General features: G+C 50.5%; 1 protein-coding gene across 1 annotated transcript; it reads right to left on the reverse strand.

Annotated features, from left to right (window-relative positions):
• Positions 1-3072: 3072 nt before the first annotated feature.
• Positions 3073-3987, reverse strand: LOC136787643 (olfactory receptor 14J1-like). Its single transcript, XM_066984955.1, has one exon. The coding sequence runs from the start codon at positions 3985-3987 to the stop codon at positions 3073-3075; it is 915 nt and encodes a 304-aa protein (XP_066841056.1).
• Between the last annotated feature and the right edge of the window lie 12438 nt (positions 3988-16425).

Below are 16425 nucleotides of genomic sequence, written 5' to 3' on the forward strand. Positions count from 1 at the left end.
TCATTTTCCCATAGATATTGGTCTAGTGTTACTCTTTTTAAGCCCTGCTTAGGTAGGAAGAGCAGGGTTTTTCCTATGTAAAAACAACATGAAATCATGCTGCTATTTTCAAAATAAAATAAAACAAACAAAGTTCAAGTTCCTCATTTTGTTGCCTCCAGTGATGTTTACCTTCCCAAAAGGATGACTGTACATGATCTATTTTACACTGATTAACAGGAAATTTAAAATAATTGTTAATATTAATCCATATCATACTAATTCAATGATAAATGATGAGTTTCTTGCTAAGGAAACCGTCAGACAGACTGCTGAGAGATGGGCGAGCTGGAACTCACTGAAACTCAAAGCAGCAACTGGGTTGGTGAGAGCGGTCTGAATGATCCAAGAGTAAGGGGAGGGCAAAGCAGGAGAACCATGGGAAGTGCATAGGTCCAGACAGGCAGCTGGAAAGGGGACATTCAGCAAGGTCTGTGTAATCAAGATGGGTTTTGTGCCTGGAAGATGAGGGAGCACACCATGATAGACAAAGCGATGACAATGTAAGTACAGGTGAACACCAGTATTTCTTCTCCTGCAATGAATATAGAACATAGAAATTCTCATTTCTTCATGATAGAAATTACACTTCACGTGAAACTTTTTATGGAAGGGATTGAATCATTTAAGCTGATGAGTAGTTGCTTTATTAGTTAAGTACTAAAAAAACTATGGGTTATTGAGGCAGAGCTTTGCTGTCTGACCATAAGCATAACCAGGGAAATCCTCCTGTGGCCCCCTTGTGTTTGAGGCACTTCCCTGGACCAGCAGATGTCAGAAAAGACCTGCAGGAGACCGGAGCCCTTTGGGAAAATCTGGTGGAGCCAGGTGGAATTCCCAGGGCACCTCCACTGCCAGCAGTGGTCTTTGTCCCTGTAACTGCAGCCCAGCCCAGCACAGGAAACCCCTTCAAAGACAACACCCTAGTTCAGTGGGTTCCTGGGATTGACCTAGATTTGAAATGGCCATTGGAAACCCATGATACTTTTCCTTATTCCTACGAGACACATGAACATCCATTTACCTTCCTGGGTCAACTTTAGCAAACTCAGGCTGAAAAACTCAAGTATAGCACGCTTCAAATGGCTGAGGCAGAACCCATCAGCTTGCCCCACTTTGGAAATAGTCCCCGTCCAACTGAGGTTTTGAAAGTGAAAAATGTGAAATGACCCGTCAGGTCAATGCGCAGAGTAAGGGAAAGTCACACATATTGTGCTGGAGTGTCAGAAGGCAAAAAGCACTGCACTGTGCCTCAGAGTAATCAAGGAGACCTAATCCAGTTCATCTGTGAGATAAAGCAGAGTGAAGGACGTTGGGTTGTGTCCTAACATGAAGAAGGATGTACATCACTGGTGAAGGAACTGTCTTTTTGTGCCATCACCAATGCAAACACACAAAACTATATAAAATAAAGGTAACAAACCCCACTCTGGCTCTGTCACCCCTCAGTGCACCGGAGAGGGAGCTGACAGCCAAGGGACACATTTGGGTGTGGAAGGTGGGGCCCAGCAGAGACAAGGAGCTAAGGCAGTAGCTGGGGGAGGCCAGGAGAAGCAGCCCAAGGGGTGGTGCTGCCTGTGAGGACACGTTTGTGCCAGCAGCCTGAGTGGGCAGCAGCTGTGCGCAGGCGAGGGGAGGCCAGGAAGCGCATGCCAAGAGCGCTCCTGCCAGCAGAGACAAGGCCGGGGCCGAGGGCAAGGGGAGGGGCAGGCCCAGGGCAGGGGGCTGCAAGGGCCATGCTGAGCTCCCTGCCCCTGCAGCAGCCGCACTGGCCCTCAGCAGACGTGCTGGCCGGCACGCACGGGGAGGTGCTGGCGTGCATCAGAGAGCAGCGAGGAGGGCGCTGGAGAGGGCCGGGGTGAGGCGTGTGGCAGAGCCCCATGCAGGGGCTGGCTGGGGGTCCCCCCTGCTGCAGCCACCGCACACGGCGTGGCAGGAGGAGGGCATGCAGGGCTTGTGGACACGGGGCAGAGCCTGGCCGTGGACGCTCATTGAGCACCGTGCAGATCCTGGCAGGCTGCGGTGAGGGGACGAATGCCCTGGGCCCCCTTCCTGCTCTGCCCAGGCCAGCAAGGGCCCCGAGCGGCCTCCTGTCCCCTGCCCCTGCAGCTCTGGGCTCCCTTCCCCAGCCCTGGCTCTGCAGCACCAAGCCCTGCTGGGAGCCCTCCCCTGCATGCAGCCACCGCTCCCTGACGCTGCTGCTGCCCTCTGCCGGGCACTGCCCAGCCCAGCCCAGCCCCTGCCCACCTCTCCCCACCTCCCGGACCTCTCCCCAGCCCAGCAGCCCAGGCTGGGCTGGCCCCAGGCCAGTGCCCACCGCAGCCTGCTGCAGGGCTCTGGGCACGGCCAGCACAGCCCCAGCCCCTCGCAAGGCACCGCAGCTGCTGGCACAAAGGCGGCTCTGGGCCTCCCCAGCAGCCTCCGCGCTGGGGCCAGCCACGGCTCAGGAGATGGAGGGCCGTGAAGCTGCAGGAGCCCTGCTCTCCTGCCTGGGACATCCCCAGCACAGAGTGCCTGTGCCCCGCACGGCCAGCCCCGCTCCCCAGGCCAGCACAAGAGGCCTGGCCCAGGCACAGAGCAGATCCAGATTCCGGTCCATGAAGCTCCAGATTGCCCCACTGAGCAGTGATGGGCAGCCCCAAGGGCCACCAGGGCTGTTCCTAAATGTGACAGCAGGGCTTTTGGCCCTGAGCCCCTTCTCCGTAGAGAGAATGAGATGGGCTCTGAGAGCTGTGAATAGCTCATGGCTTCTTTATTATCTTTATCTACACAGGCAGTTTGGTTCTTAAAGTACAGTAGATAACTGGGTAATAATAAAAATTAACAGGTAGATGGATAAGACGAAATTTCCTTAAATTAAAATAATATTATCACACATTTTAAAAAATAAGACTAAACAAAAACAGAATGTTTCAGAATGTTCAGAATGTTCAGAATGTTCAGAAACATCAGAAATGTTTCAGAAAACATTTTGTGAGAAATTCTCTCAGTACTGTTAGGATGGTGAGGATATTATTGATGCTTCAGGAGTATCTATGAAAGTAATTTCCTTAGTGCATTTCTCAGTTCCTGGTTCCTCATGCTGTAGATGAGGGGGTTCACTGCTGGAGGTACGACCGAGTACAAAAATGCAAACACCAGGTCCAGGGATGGGGAGGAGATAGTGGGGGGCTTCAGGTAGGCAAACAAGCCAGTGCTGACAAACAGGGAGACCACGGCCAGGTGGAGGAGGCACGTGGAAAAGGCTTTGTGCTGGCCCTGCTCAGAGGGGATCCTCAGCACCGCCCTGAAAATCTGCATGTAGGCTAGCACAATGTAAATAAAACAAAGAAATACTAAAGAAAGAGTAATGGCAAGTGCCCCAACTTCCCTAAGGTAGGCATGTGAGCAGGAGAGCTTGAGGATCTGGGGGATTTCACAGAAGAACTGGTCCACAGCATTGCCTTGGCAGAGAGGCAGGGAAAATGTAGTGTCCGTGTGCAGGACAGCATTGAGAAAGCCACTGCCCCAGGCAGCTGCTGCCATCTGGGCACAAGCTCTGCTGCCCACGAGGCTCCCGTAGTGCAGGGGCTTGCAGATGGCAGCGTAGCGGTCATAGGACATGACAGTAAGAACAGAATATTCTGCTGCTATAAAGAAGAGAAAGAAAAAGACCTGTGCAGCACACCCTTGATAGGAGATGGCCCTGGTGTCCCAGAGGGCATTGGCCATGGCTTTGGGCAGAGTGGTGGAGATGCAGCCCAGGTCGAGGAGGGCGAGGTTGAGGAGGAAGAAGTCCATGGGGGTGTGGAGGCGGTGGTCGCAGGCTACGGCGGTGAGGATGAGGCCGTTGCCCAGGAGGGCAGCCAGGTAGATGCCCAGGAAGAGCCCGAAGTGCAGGAGCTGCAGCTCCCGTGTGTCTGTGAATGCCAGCAGGAGGAACCCGCTCACAGAGCTGCTGTTGGGCATTTGCTGGTTCTTGGCATGCGTTTCTGTCCCAGGGGGATAAAAAGCATTAATAAATCCAAAAACTTTTATGAGAAAATCTTTTTCTCTTTCTCAATTAATCCAATGTAATGACTGTCCTCTTTCAGGATTACAGTTGGCAGGTGCCTTTCAGGAGGTCTTACTGACACTGCCTGAGGATATCCCACTGAATAGGGGATTCTGCTGTGAGCAACACGAGGCAGTCCTGCCCAACAACAAGAGGTTAAGAGGAACATTGGCTCATTTCACATTCAAGTCACTTGCTAATAAAGAGCTTTTCCATATTGTTGCTCACAATTCATCCATTTGCAGAGCATGGCTGCAGGGATTTATTTTTCTATTTTTTTTTTTGTCTAGCTGCCCACCCCAATCCTGAGGACTTTTTCTAAGGCAGAAATCCTGGACATTTCTGCTGCAATCCAAGAGAAAACCTGTGGATCATCAGAGGCAAAGTGACCGTCTCTTTCATACAGAGAGTTCTTTAGAGAGGCCAGCCAGTCTGCCCATTACAGCTGGTCACAGCTGCCCTGTACTGGCATCCACCTGAGATGCAGGACAATTGCACTCAGAGGTTCATAGAGTCATAGACTCATAGAATATCCTGACTTGGAAGGGTTCCACAAGGATTGTCAAACCCCACCCCTGAATCTGTATATAAGCACCGAAAAATTGGTCCACATGCCTGAGGGTGTTGTCCAAATATTTCTTAAATTGTGATAGCCTCAGTGCTGTGACCACTTCCCTGCGGTGTTTGTTCCTGTGCCTAAAAACCTGGACACTGCAGGGAGCAAAGGAATTCAGGCTCCAAGTGCCCATCTCCAGACCCCTCACCCTGTCCCCGTACTCCCCTTCCCCCAAGCACCCCGAGGGCTCACTCCATGGGCAGGTGAAACCCCCATCCCCAGGCAGCCTGGGAACAAGAGCAGCAGCAGCACGGCCAGGAGGAGAAGCCAGGAGGAATGGCAGCGTGCTGCTGCCAGGGGAGGCAAGGCCAGGGAGGGACAGACGGACACTCAGCACACCCTCCTGTGCTGCAGCTCTGCCTGCAGAGGAGGCAGCTCCTGCTCACTGCAAACGATCTGTGCTCCCCTCAAGCCTGCAAAGACCTCCCAAAGGCAGGGCACTGGGCATCGGAGGGTTTGCAGCTCCCAAAGATCAACTAGGATAAAGCCTGAGAGGACCACAGTGATGATGTTGGTGCAGTCTGTGGGCTGAGGTGTGGGAAGGGACTTTATGAAGTTCATTGATGGCATATTGGTCCCTCACTGCAAGGCTCTAGGAGTCTCAGTCTCCTGTACAACCCTGACAATCCATTACCATGAAACCTGCCTCCCCTCCACTGCAGGATTCTTCAGGCACAGAGTGCAGAAAAAGTCTTGCCTTTCTGGTAGCCCCTGCCTTGGTCTTTCTCTTGAAAATTGCAATCATAAATGACATTCTCTACAGCATCTTCTACTCCTCACTGGAGAAACAGTGAGACCCATCCTAACAGATGCTATCAGCCATCGGATGTGTTAGCTGTAGAAGACCCCTCTGGCAACCCCACCTGCATGGCACTGCTGCCAGAGACTCACGGTGCCAAGAGCCTGCAGATCTGTCCTGCCACACGCTGCCCTCTGTTGCTGCGCTCCTCACTGCCTCCAAGCCCTCTCTCCTTCTCTCCTCTCCCCGTGCCAGCTGCGGTCAGAGCCCCCAGCCCTGCTGCGCTGTGCACAGGAGCTGCTCCTGGGCACAGCTGTCTCTCTGCACCAGGGTCCTCTTGCCACGAGCTCTCTCTGTCCCACGAGCCCGGCCCAGCTCAGCACCAGACGCCCAGCCCAAGGCATTGGAATCCCCCCTCGGGGGGCTTTGGGGAGGAGCCCACGAACCTCAGGCACTGTGAGACAATTGAAGACATCTCTCAACAAGTCCAAGTCAGAGGCAAATTTCCTGCAGTGTCCCCCTGAGGGCCAGCCCTGACACAGCCTCCCTTGGAGCTCGTTAGAGCAGAGCATTGGAGGCAGTGAGGTCAAGGAGACAAAGGCACTGTGAAGGTGACCCTGATGTCACTTTTCCAAACTGGATGTGGTTCAGCAAGTACAAGGGCCAGGCCTTGACCACCAGCCCCTGGGAAGGGAGATCCTTTCCCTTCACACACTGCTCAGGGCTCTTCGTGGGGCAGGAGGAGATGGGGATGTGCATGGCCAAGTGCAGGAGAATGGTACGAGCCCTGCCTGGTTCATGGGTGGGGGCGAGGAGGCAATGAGGCCCTGGTGCTTTACCGAGAAGCTGTCTCCTCCTAGGCCTCAGTGGCAGAGACAACAGCCAGAGCCATGGACACAAAGCCCTGGGTCCTGCTGGGACTCTCAGCCTTGTCAGACGCCTCTGTCCTCTCCACAGCAGGCTATCTGATGGACAGATTTTTGTCAAAAAGGCAAAATATAAAAAGAAAAAAAAAATTATATAAATATGTTAATAAAGGAGGATTAAGGAGAATCATCATCCTTTACTGGATGTGGGGGAAACCCAGTGACAAGAGATGAGGTAAAGGCTTAGGCACTTAATGTCTTCTTTGCCTCAAGCTCTAGGAGGAAGACCAGTTGTTTCCCCGGACAATTCTTCCTCCTCGTGGCGAGTGCCAACCTTCCAACGTGCACTTTGTGGCAGAGAAAGAGCTCTCCTGCTCTTTCCTACTACCAAAGAAAGGTCCATCAGGGTGGAAACCACTCCTGAAGTAGGCATCCCAACCCATCAGGCTCCTTGCGGCCTGTCAGCCAAGCACACAGAAGTCACCTCAGCAGCATCTCCCAAGGCCTGGGCCTGCTGCTGGCCTTGCAGCTTCTTGGCTAGACACAGCCAAGCCTTGTGCCTCCTGCTGTCCAGTCCTGGCCTCAAGCAGAAGGGACAGGAGAACCCCTCTGCGGGCCTTCTTTGTGTCTGGGTCCTCCTGGGGATGGAGGCAGAGGGGATCCCACAGGCAGCATGCCAAGCAGGGGCCTTCTGCTGGCCTAGCAGGGCCACTGGCAGATGTCAGCCCCAAAGTGCACATCCCAGGGAGAAGCCAAGGCTGACCTGCCACCTCCAGACACAAGGGACCTCACAGTCCCTTTGCGTGACACGTTCCTGCTGCTGCCCTATCAGCTGCAGAGACAGAAGTGACCTCCCAGTCACTGCCCCAGTCACATTCCTCCTGCTGGGGCAGGAGATCATGAGGTAGAGCTCACCACTTTCTCTAGCCCCCTCGGTACCTGTTTTTCACGTTCTGGGTTAGAGATTAATCTAACTAATTAATCTTTCTAATTAATTAGAAAATTTTAATGTTAGTATTAAGGGAAGACATTAGGGTTAGCAAGAGAGAAAATTGATTCCTTTTAGAGTGTTGTAGTAACATTTAGGTTTAGGGATTAAAATTCCTGGTTCAAGTAAGGTAAGGGCCATACATGACTGTTTTAAGTCAGTGTTACCGCAGCATGAACATTACATGAACCCTCTTACATCAACATTGCATGAACCCTCTTACCTCTATGAAATCCTAGGTTTCTGCTGGCCAAGCTCTTCTTCCCACCCCAAAATCTCACATCTCTCTTGTCCAGGCTGATCCTGACCTCCCCATATCTTATTGGGATCAGCTTTCTGATGACATTCATGATCACAGAGTATCTCTCTCACCTCTGTTGGCTACTCCATTCTTGAGGAGGAAGTGGCGTTGTTGTCAGGAGGGAAAAGTACACAAAGGTCTTTAGTAACATTATCCACAATGTGGCCATCAGCTCTGCACCTCCGCAAAACTGCGCTTCCTACCTACAAGTTTTGTTTCCAGAATGGCTTCTATGGTCCAGGGTTCCTTTTTCCAGGCCCTCCAGCATGTTTTTGTTTCGGATGTGCAGGGATGGGATAAGGAAATCCATGGCACAGATGGAACTGAGCTTTGAAGGCGATGCAAAGAATAAAAGGAAGAGATTCTATAGATACATGGCTCAGAAAAGAAAGGCGAAGGTGTTCCCCCTCTGATGGATGAGAAGGGTGAACTGATAATGACAGCCATGGAGAAGGCTGAGGGCTTCTCCTCAGTCTTCCCTGCCAGTCAGGCTTCCCAAGTCTCATTTCCCTGAACCCAGAGATGGAGGCTGGGGGGTCAAAGTCCCACCTGCTGTAAGTGAAGAGCTGGTTCGAGACCACCTGATGAAACTAAACATGCACAAGTCTATGGGGCCTGATGACTTGCATCTCAGGGTGCTGAGGGAACTGGCCGATGTAGTTGCCAAGCCTCTCTCCATCCTATTTGAAGAGTCCTGGCAGTTGGGTTAAGTCCCTGGTGACTGGGAAAAGGGAAACATCACTCCCCTTTTGATTAAGGGTAGAAAGGAGTGAAGGGAATGACGACACGGACTCCAAGATAGTCGAGAAATAGAGACCCTTTATTGTCCCAGTGCCAGATCTTATATAGCTTTTCTGAGCCCCTACATGTGCTGCACATGGCTGCCAAACGTAGTTACAGACTTCTGATTGGTGCATTCCTTTTGATCACGCGTAGCACTCTATAGGCCCGTTTGAACCTAACAACTCCTTCTTATTGGTTCCCACTTTCTCTTATTCTAGCCTGGTTACCACTCTATGCCTTAGTGCACCGCTGTATCAATCAGCTCCAGTTTGTCACCGAAAGGGTCACCCAGAATTCCCCCTTTTTTTGTTTCTACAAGCCAAATCGTGTGCAACGAACATTTATTCATTTTTTGCAAGCATTGCAACAGGCTTGGTATAACTATTATAATTGCAACAAACGCGATAAACAAAATAATCATTATCTTTTACCAACTCCGTTAGCCACCCGGTTATTCCTAATCCCTTTAGCCAAGGCTCCAATCCCAGTGAGCTTGTTGTTAGCTTATCAGACAACTCTTTCAGTTTTTTAAGCTGTTGAAATATCATCTGGGCTGGATTTTGACCCATGCTGCGCCGAAACTGCAGAGGTGGAGGAGGGCAGTGGTCCCAACCAAGGCCGCACGCCACGGGCTGGCAGCCATCGTGGTCCTTGTCCTGTGGAGACAAAAGCGTACCCTCGCCCCCAAGTTATTAGCTGGTATGGTCCTTTCCACCCCCCGGTATCCAAGTTTCGCATCATAACCATCGCTTTCCCTGTTTTAACTGATGTTAGTCCTGATTCCATTCTTTTAAAATGCTTAATAAAGGGTGGTACATCTTCGTGTTGAAAAGGTAGTGTTAACTGATTCATAACATAGATTACTTTAGCTAACCTATTCTGTGGTGTCTTTTGGGTCTCCCCCTGTTTTTGTTTTGCTAGCAGGTCCTTTATTGTGCGGTGTACTTGTTCTACTATGGCTTGTCCTGTGGGTGAGTGTGGGATGCCTGTCTTGTGCGTGATACCCCAAGTGTGAAAAAATGCCGTTGTAGAGTGGCTGACATATGCAATGCCATTATCTGTTTTTATTTCTTTTGGGATGCCAAGGGTGGCAAAGGCTGCACGAAAATGTGCTTGGACATGGCGGCTAGTCTTGCCTGCCATCGCCGTGGCCCAGACTGCGTGTGAAAAGGTGTCTATGGATACGTGAACATATTTTAACCTTCCGAATTTGGGAATGTGAGTAACGTCGGTTTGCCAAATCTGAAGGGAGGACAGGCCCCTAGGATTGACGGTAGTCAGTGGGCCTGTCTGCTGTTGACAATCTGGGCAGGTTTGGACTATGAGTTTTGCCTCTACTATAGGGATGGCAAATTGTCTGGACAATACTTTCACTGCCTGGTGAAAGAATTGGTGTGACAAACAAGCCTGAGATAGTGTATTTGGTACCGGGACTTGCAATGTTACGTTAGCTAGGTGGTCGGCTCGGGCATTCCCCTCTGTAAGGAAACCTGGTAAGGTGGTATGACTCCTAATATGAATTATGCAGTATGGATGGGTAAGTTGCTCAACAAGGAATAGCAATTCCTTGAATTTTGCAAATAGTGCTTCATTCTGAATGTGCCTGATTTGAGATCGTTCAATTTGTTGTACCACTCCCACTGCATATTGTGAATCTGACACAATATTCACTGGGACCTGATGCCATTGTTTAAATGCCAATATTATTGCATGCAATTCTACTATTTGTGGGGAGCCTTGAATGTTTTCCATTATGTGATTCCACTGGCCCCCTTGTTCCCATGTAACTACTGCTTTTCCTGTTCGCCCCGACCCATCAGTGAATAGAGTTTGTCCTTGGACAGGGTGCCATCTATATAGGGGTTTAACCTCGAGTTGCACATTATTATAAAAGGTGAACATTTTTTGAGAAGGGAGGTGTATATCTAATTGACCATCAAAGCCCGAAAGGGCTGCTTGCAGCTCAATGCTATTCTGGGGGCACCAGTTGAGGTAGTCCTTAACTATCGGGATAGCAATGCTTTTTGGTTCCTCTCCAGCTATCTCTACGATACGTTCTCTGCCCTTCTTAATTAAGGCTGCAAACATTTCAATGCGAGTCGCGAATGTCTTAGTAGGTTGATGAGGTAAGAATACCCATTCCAGTAACAATAGTGGATTTGCTGCGGCGGGATCCCATTGCGCAATGATAGCTAAAGGTTGCGGATTCTGGTTGCATATGTAGAGCTGAATGGGTAAGTTTTCCGCGCATCGTTGGCATTGTTGGGCTGAAATTTTTTCCTCAACGTTGCTTAAAGCTATTCTGGCCCCATTAGTCATGTTTCGGGGTGCATTAATGTCCATGTCCCCCTTCAAAATTTCAAACAATGGTGCTAAGGTTTGATTATCAATGCCGCAGAGCGTTCGTATCCAATTTATATTTCCTATAAGCTTCCGGACATCATTCAACATGCAGATTTCCATTGTGATGGCTACATTTTGGGGTTGAATACTCTGTTGTAATATCTTCCAGCCTAAATATTTCCAAGGTGCTTCCGTCTGGATTTTTTCTGGCGCAATTTGTAACCCTCTTTTTTGCAACTCCTGCTGTAGAACAGGCAGCACTTCTTGCGCTAAGCTCTTGGATGGGCTGGAGAGCAATATACCATCCATATAGTGATAAATGTACACGTGAGGGAATTGCCTTCGCACAGGGCGCAAAGCTTCTGCAACGTATGTCTGGCATATAGTTGGGGAATTTTTCATCCCTTGGGATAGTACAGTCCAGTGATATCTGTGTATGGGTTCACCCCTGTTGATTTTTGAGACTGAAAAGGCAAATCGGGGAGCATCTTCAGAGTGAAGTGGTATAGTAAAAAAACAATCCTTCAGGTCAATAATTAGTATATTCCAACTTCGAGGGAGCATAGTAGGGGAAGGCAATCTGGGCTGGAGAGCTCCCATGTCTTCCATGACGTTGTTTATCTGACGCAGGTCATGGAGCAGTCACCATTTCCCATTTTTCTTTTTGATCACAAATATTGGTGAGTTCCAAGGACTAGTTGTGGGGGTGATATGTCCTAATTTCAATTGCTCTTTAATAAGTTCTTGGAGCACAGCGACCTTTTCCACTGGAAGCGGCCATTGATCCACCCACACTGGCTTCTCAGTTTTCCAGGTGAGTTTCATGAGTGGTCGCTTGTCAATGGCCGCTATCGAAAATTTTCCGAAGAGCTCAGGATGAAATTGCCCTGCCCCATCACATCTCTCCCCAGGAGGCTGACAGGTATTGGGGCAGCATATGGCCGAACGTGGTATGCCGAACCTTTGTGAGTTTTAATGGTAAGCATATATTTACTTTGACAAGTATTGGAAACACCACCCACCCCCATGAGGCCTTTTGCAGTTGAATCCAACGGCCATCCGCTGGGCCAGTCCTTTAGGGCTATTACTGTTACATCTGCCCCTGTATCCATTAACACCGTGACTAGGGCATTCGGGGGGTCAGCAGTCGGGTGATGTAGTGTCAGGGTCAATATAGGTCTTTTGGTGGCAATGGTCGAGGCCCAGAAGACTGACGGGGATCCTGTTGACCCAAAACCCCTGTCACGTCTCTCGCACTGTTCTGCTTGGGGAACCGTTGCTTTAAATAATATTAACTGGGCAATTCTGGTATCCTTTGGCACAAGCACCGGTGGCGAGGGAGTCCGTGCCATGGCTTGTATGACCCCTTCATAATCAGCATCAATAACTCCAGGCAGTACAAAAAATCCTGTCAAGGTGGTGCTTGAGCGCCCCAACAGGAGCGCGCTATATCTTTTACCTATTGGTCCCTTAATGTTCAGCATTATTTTGCGCACCCGAGTGTCCCAAAGGGTGCAGTCCTCTACTGTGGAGACATCCAAACCAGCGCTTCCTTGGGTTTTGGCAGTGAGGGAATCCACGGTGATATATTTGGCGAGGCCACTAGAGCAGTGCTCTGCTGTTGTTGTGATCCGGCTGTCATCATTACTCGAGGCAGATCCCATGAGGGCAGCCTGCCCACCGTCAAGGACCGAGACACTTGTGTAGTCGCACGGCCCCGCCCTGCGCTCCGCCTCCCGTTTCCCTGTCGCGATTGCAGGGACCGACCTTCTGTGTTATATCTCGAGTGACACTGGCTAGCCCAGTGCCACCCTTTTGCACATCAGGGACAAGCAGAGGGGGGAGCAGGGTTACTGCAGCCTCCCCCCATGCCCCACTGGGGGCATTCGACAGCAAGGTGTCCTGTAGCTTGGCAGCAGAAACTTTTACCCACGATTTGAAGTGCTGCCGCAAAGGCTCCAGCTAAGGCGGCAGTGTGGTGCTCCACCGATCCAACTCAGTTACACGCCTCTATCATCTGCACTAACGTAGTATTAACTGGTAACGCTTGGAGTATCTTTTTACAGTCCGTGTTTGCGTTTTCTACAGCCAATTTTAATATCAATGCCTCTCTTGCCTCGTGATTGTCGACCTGTTTATCTACAGCGTCCCGCAATCTATCGATAAATTGCATGTACGGTTCGCTTACTTGCTGTTTAATACTCGTAAATGAGGGTTCAACTTTTCCTACTTCCGGTAATTTCAACATGGCCTGGAGAGCTAGAGATGCAGACTGTCGCAAGATGGCATCATTGAGCCTAGCCTGCAATCTCGGGTCCAGCAATGGCTCAGTTCCCATTAGTTGTGGGATCCCGGCTCCCATACGAGGGTCGCCAGGCTGTCTCTCCAGATTTTGTAAGGCGGACGTTTCGCAGCCTTCTTTCCACTTTTGTTCCCACAGCAACTTTTGTGTTGGGGTTAAAATCATTGCAGCAATCTGGCGACAGTCATAGGGTACTAACAATTGACCAGTCATGACGTCCTCTAACAATGACTGTGCAAACAGTGCGTGCAACCCGTAAGTAGTCACCATCTTTCGTAATTCTTTAATTAAATCCCATTGAAAAGCGTGATACTCATTTGGACCGTTGGCATGCACTTCTACCGGGAAAGCCATTCCTATTGGGTCCCCGTCCTTTAAAGCTTTCTGGCATACCTGCTCCCATCGCTCCCGTGGATCAAAAACTCGAATTCCCACGGAGGCATTGTTAAGGTGGAGCAATGTGGGAGCTGAGGGGGCTCGCACTGTAGGGCTAAGCAGTGCTGGTTCACGACCCTCTTCTTGATCGTCCCCCACGTCTATTAAATTGTCCTGCTCTGGTGGCTCATCAGACTCCCCGGGAGTCTGATGATCAGTCAGGATCGCCCGGGCGGTGGCGCTCTGTACCTTCTTTTCCGCCTGCCACGCTCTTAAAGTCTCCATTACCAGGCGCCACGTGGTCATAACCTCAGCTGCGGTCACATCCCCGCTTGATGTTGCCTCCCACACTTTCTCCCCCACTTGTTCCCAAGTCTCTACATCGAATATAGCTGAGGCCATCGAGGGGACCCCTTGTTTTTGCAAAAACTTTAATAGTAGCTTTATCTTAAATGGGTCATATTTTACACCCCTTTTGGTTAATAATAGCGTTAATAATGTTACTATTTCTTCTTCTTCTCATGAGAGATTGGCTCCCATTGTGAATGCCCAGCCGCTCACCTGTCCTTCAGGCGATGTCCCGGGGTTGAAGCTGCAGTCCAGCTGCGAGCTTGATTCGTTCGGCTGGGTTCCCTCCGGATGCTCGTGCAGCATTGCTCTACCCCTTATCACGTCGGGGTCACCATTTGAAGGGAATGACGACACGGACTCCAAGATAGTCGAGAAATGGAGACCCTTTATTGTCCCAATGCCAGATCTTATATAGCTTTTCTGAGCCCCTACATGCGCTGCACGTGGCTGCCAAACGTAGTTACAGACTTCTGATTGGTGCATTCCTTTTGATCACGCGTAGCCCTCAATAGGCCCGTTTGAACCTAACAACTCCTTCTTATTGGTTCCCACTTTCTCTTATTCTAGCCTGGTTACCACTCTATGCCTTAGTGCACTGCCGTATCAATCAGCTCCAGTTTGTCACCGAAAGGGTCACCCAGAAAGGAGGACCCAGGGAACTACAGAATGGTGAACCTCACCGCTGTGCCTGGCAAGATCATGGAAAAGATCCTCCTGGAATCAATGTCAAGGCACTTGCAAGACAAAGAGGTGATCTGAGAGAGCCAGCATGGCTTCACCAAAGGGTAAGTGGTGGCTGACCAATCTGGTGGCTTTCTACAATGGAGTGACCACATCAGACAACAAGGGAAGACCGACCGATGTCATCTACTTGGACTTGTGTAAGACCTTTGACACGGTCCCACATGACATCCTGGTCTCCAAATAGATGGGATACGCATTTGCTGGTGGACCATTGAGTGGATAAGGACTTGGCTTGAAGGTCACACCCAGAGAGTGATGGTCAATGGCTGTATATCCAAGTGGAGGCTGGTGATGAGTGGTGTAACTCGGGGGTCAGGCTACAGGTGCTACAGGCTGGGAGATGAGTGGTTGGAAAGCTGCCTGGCCGAGAAGGACCTGGGAGTACTGGTTGATAGTCGGCTGAATATGAGCCAGCGGTGTGCTCAGGTGGCCAAGAAGACCAACAACATCCTGGCTTGTATAAGAAACAGCGAAGCCAGCAGGCCTAGGGAGGTGATTGTCCCCCTGTACTCGGCTCTGGTGAGGCCACACCTCAAGTACTGTCTTCAGTTTTGGACCCCTCACTACAAGAAGGACATGGAAGTGCTTGAGAGAGTCCAGAGAAGGGCGACCAAGCTGGTGAGGGGTCTGGAGAACAAGTCTTACGAGGAGTAGCTGAGGGAGCTGGGCTTGTTCAGCCTGGAAAAGAGGAGGCTCAGGGGCGACCTTATCACTCTCTACAGGTACCTTAAAGGAGGCTGTAGCGAGGTAGGGGTTGGTCTTTCTCCCACGTGCCTGTTGACAGGATGAGGGGGAATGGGCTAAAGTTGTGCCACGGGAGGTTTAGGTTGGATATTAGGAGGAACTTCTTTACCGAAAGGGTTGTTAGGCATTGGAACGGGCTGCCCAGGGAAGTGGTTGAGTCACCATCCCTGGAGGTCTTTAAGAGACGATTAGATGTTTGGCTTAGTGATATGGTTTAGTGTAGGACTTGTTAGTGTTAGGTCAGAGGTTGGACTGGGTGATCTTGGAGGTCTCTTCCAACCTAGACGATTCTGTGATTCTGTGATTCTGTGAAAGCCAAGGCACAGATGAGCTTATCAAGTGAACCAAAGAATAACAGGAAGAGATTCTACAGATACATTGCTCAGAAAAGAAAGGCCAAGGAGAGTGTACCCCCTCTGATGGATGAGAAGGGTGAACTGGTAATGACAGACATGGAGAAGGCTGAGGGACTCAGCAACATCTTCTCCTCAGTCTTCCCTGCCAGTCAGGCTTCCCAAGTCTTTCATTTCCCTGAACCCAGACGTGGAGGTTGGGGGTCAAAGTCCCACCCGCTGTAAGTGAAGAGAAGGTTCGAGACCATCTGATGAACCTAAACAAGTACAAGTCTATGGGGTTTTGTTGAACCAGAAGGGCCAAGGCCTGACCCCAGCCACTGGGAGGGGAGATACTGCACCCCCACGTCTGGCTCAGAGCTCTTCTTGGGGTCTGTATGATGTGGTGGGCAGCGTGATGTCACGAGAAGAAATTCATTAGGACACCTCCCCACCCCTGCACAGGGTATCAAGGAAGCAGTGAGGCCCCTTTGCAATGACTCTATCTCGTCTCCTCAGAAGCTCTAGGCAAAGGGACAAAAAGGTCAGGGCTGTTGGGGCCTTCCATTCTTGCCAGCACCCTCTGCCTTCTCCTCTGCAGGCTTTCCTATGCTGTCCCACACTTTGCCCTATTTCCTTGAAGTCTGCAGACACCCATCTCTGTCCACCACCTTGCTCTCATCCCAGCATTTCCATCATTTCACTGACGTCTCGTCAACCTTTACCAGCTGTTCCTTGAAACACAAAGCTAGAGTCTGATCTTTGGGTGACCTCTGTCACCACAGCACTACTCTTTGAGGGACATTTCTTCCTCCTTGTGGCCAGTGCCACCCTTCCAAGGTGCACCTTGTGGCAGTTTTTTCTCTCCT

This window comes from Anser cygnoides, chromosome 30 (genome assembly GCF_040182565.1).
Source record: "Anser cygnoides isolate HZ-2024a breed goose chromosome 30, Taihu_goose_T2T_genome, whole genome shotgun sequence".
Classification (NCBI taxonomy): Eukaryota; Metazoa; Chordata; class Aves; order Anseriformes; family Anatidae; genus Anser; species Anser cygnoides.

What these genes read in the sequence shown, in the direction of transcription:
- LOC136787643 (XM_066984955.1), bottom strand. Translation starts at nt 3,987, where the DNA reads ATGCCCAACAGCAGCTCTGTGAGCGGGTTCCTCCTGCTGGCATTCACA.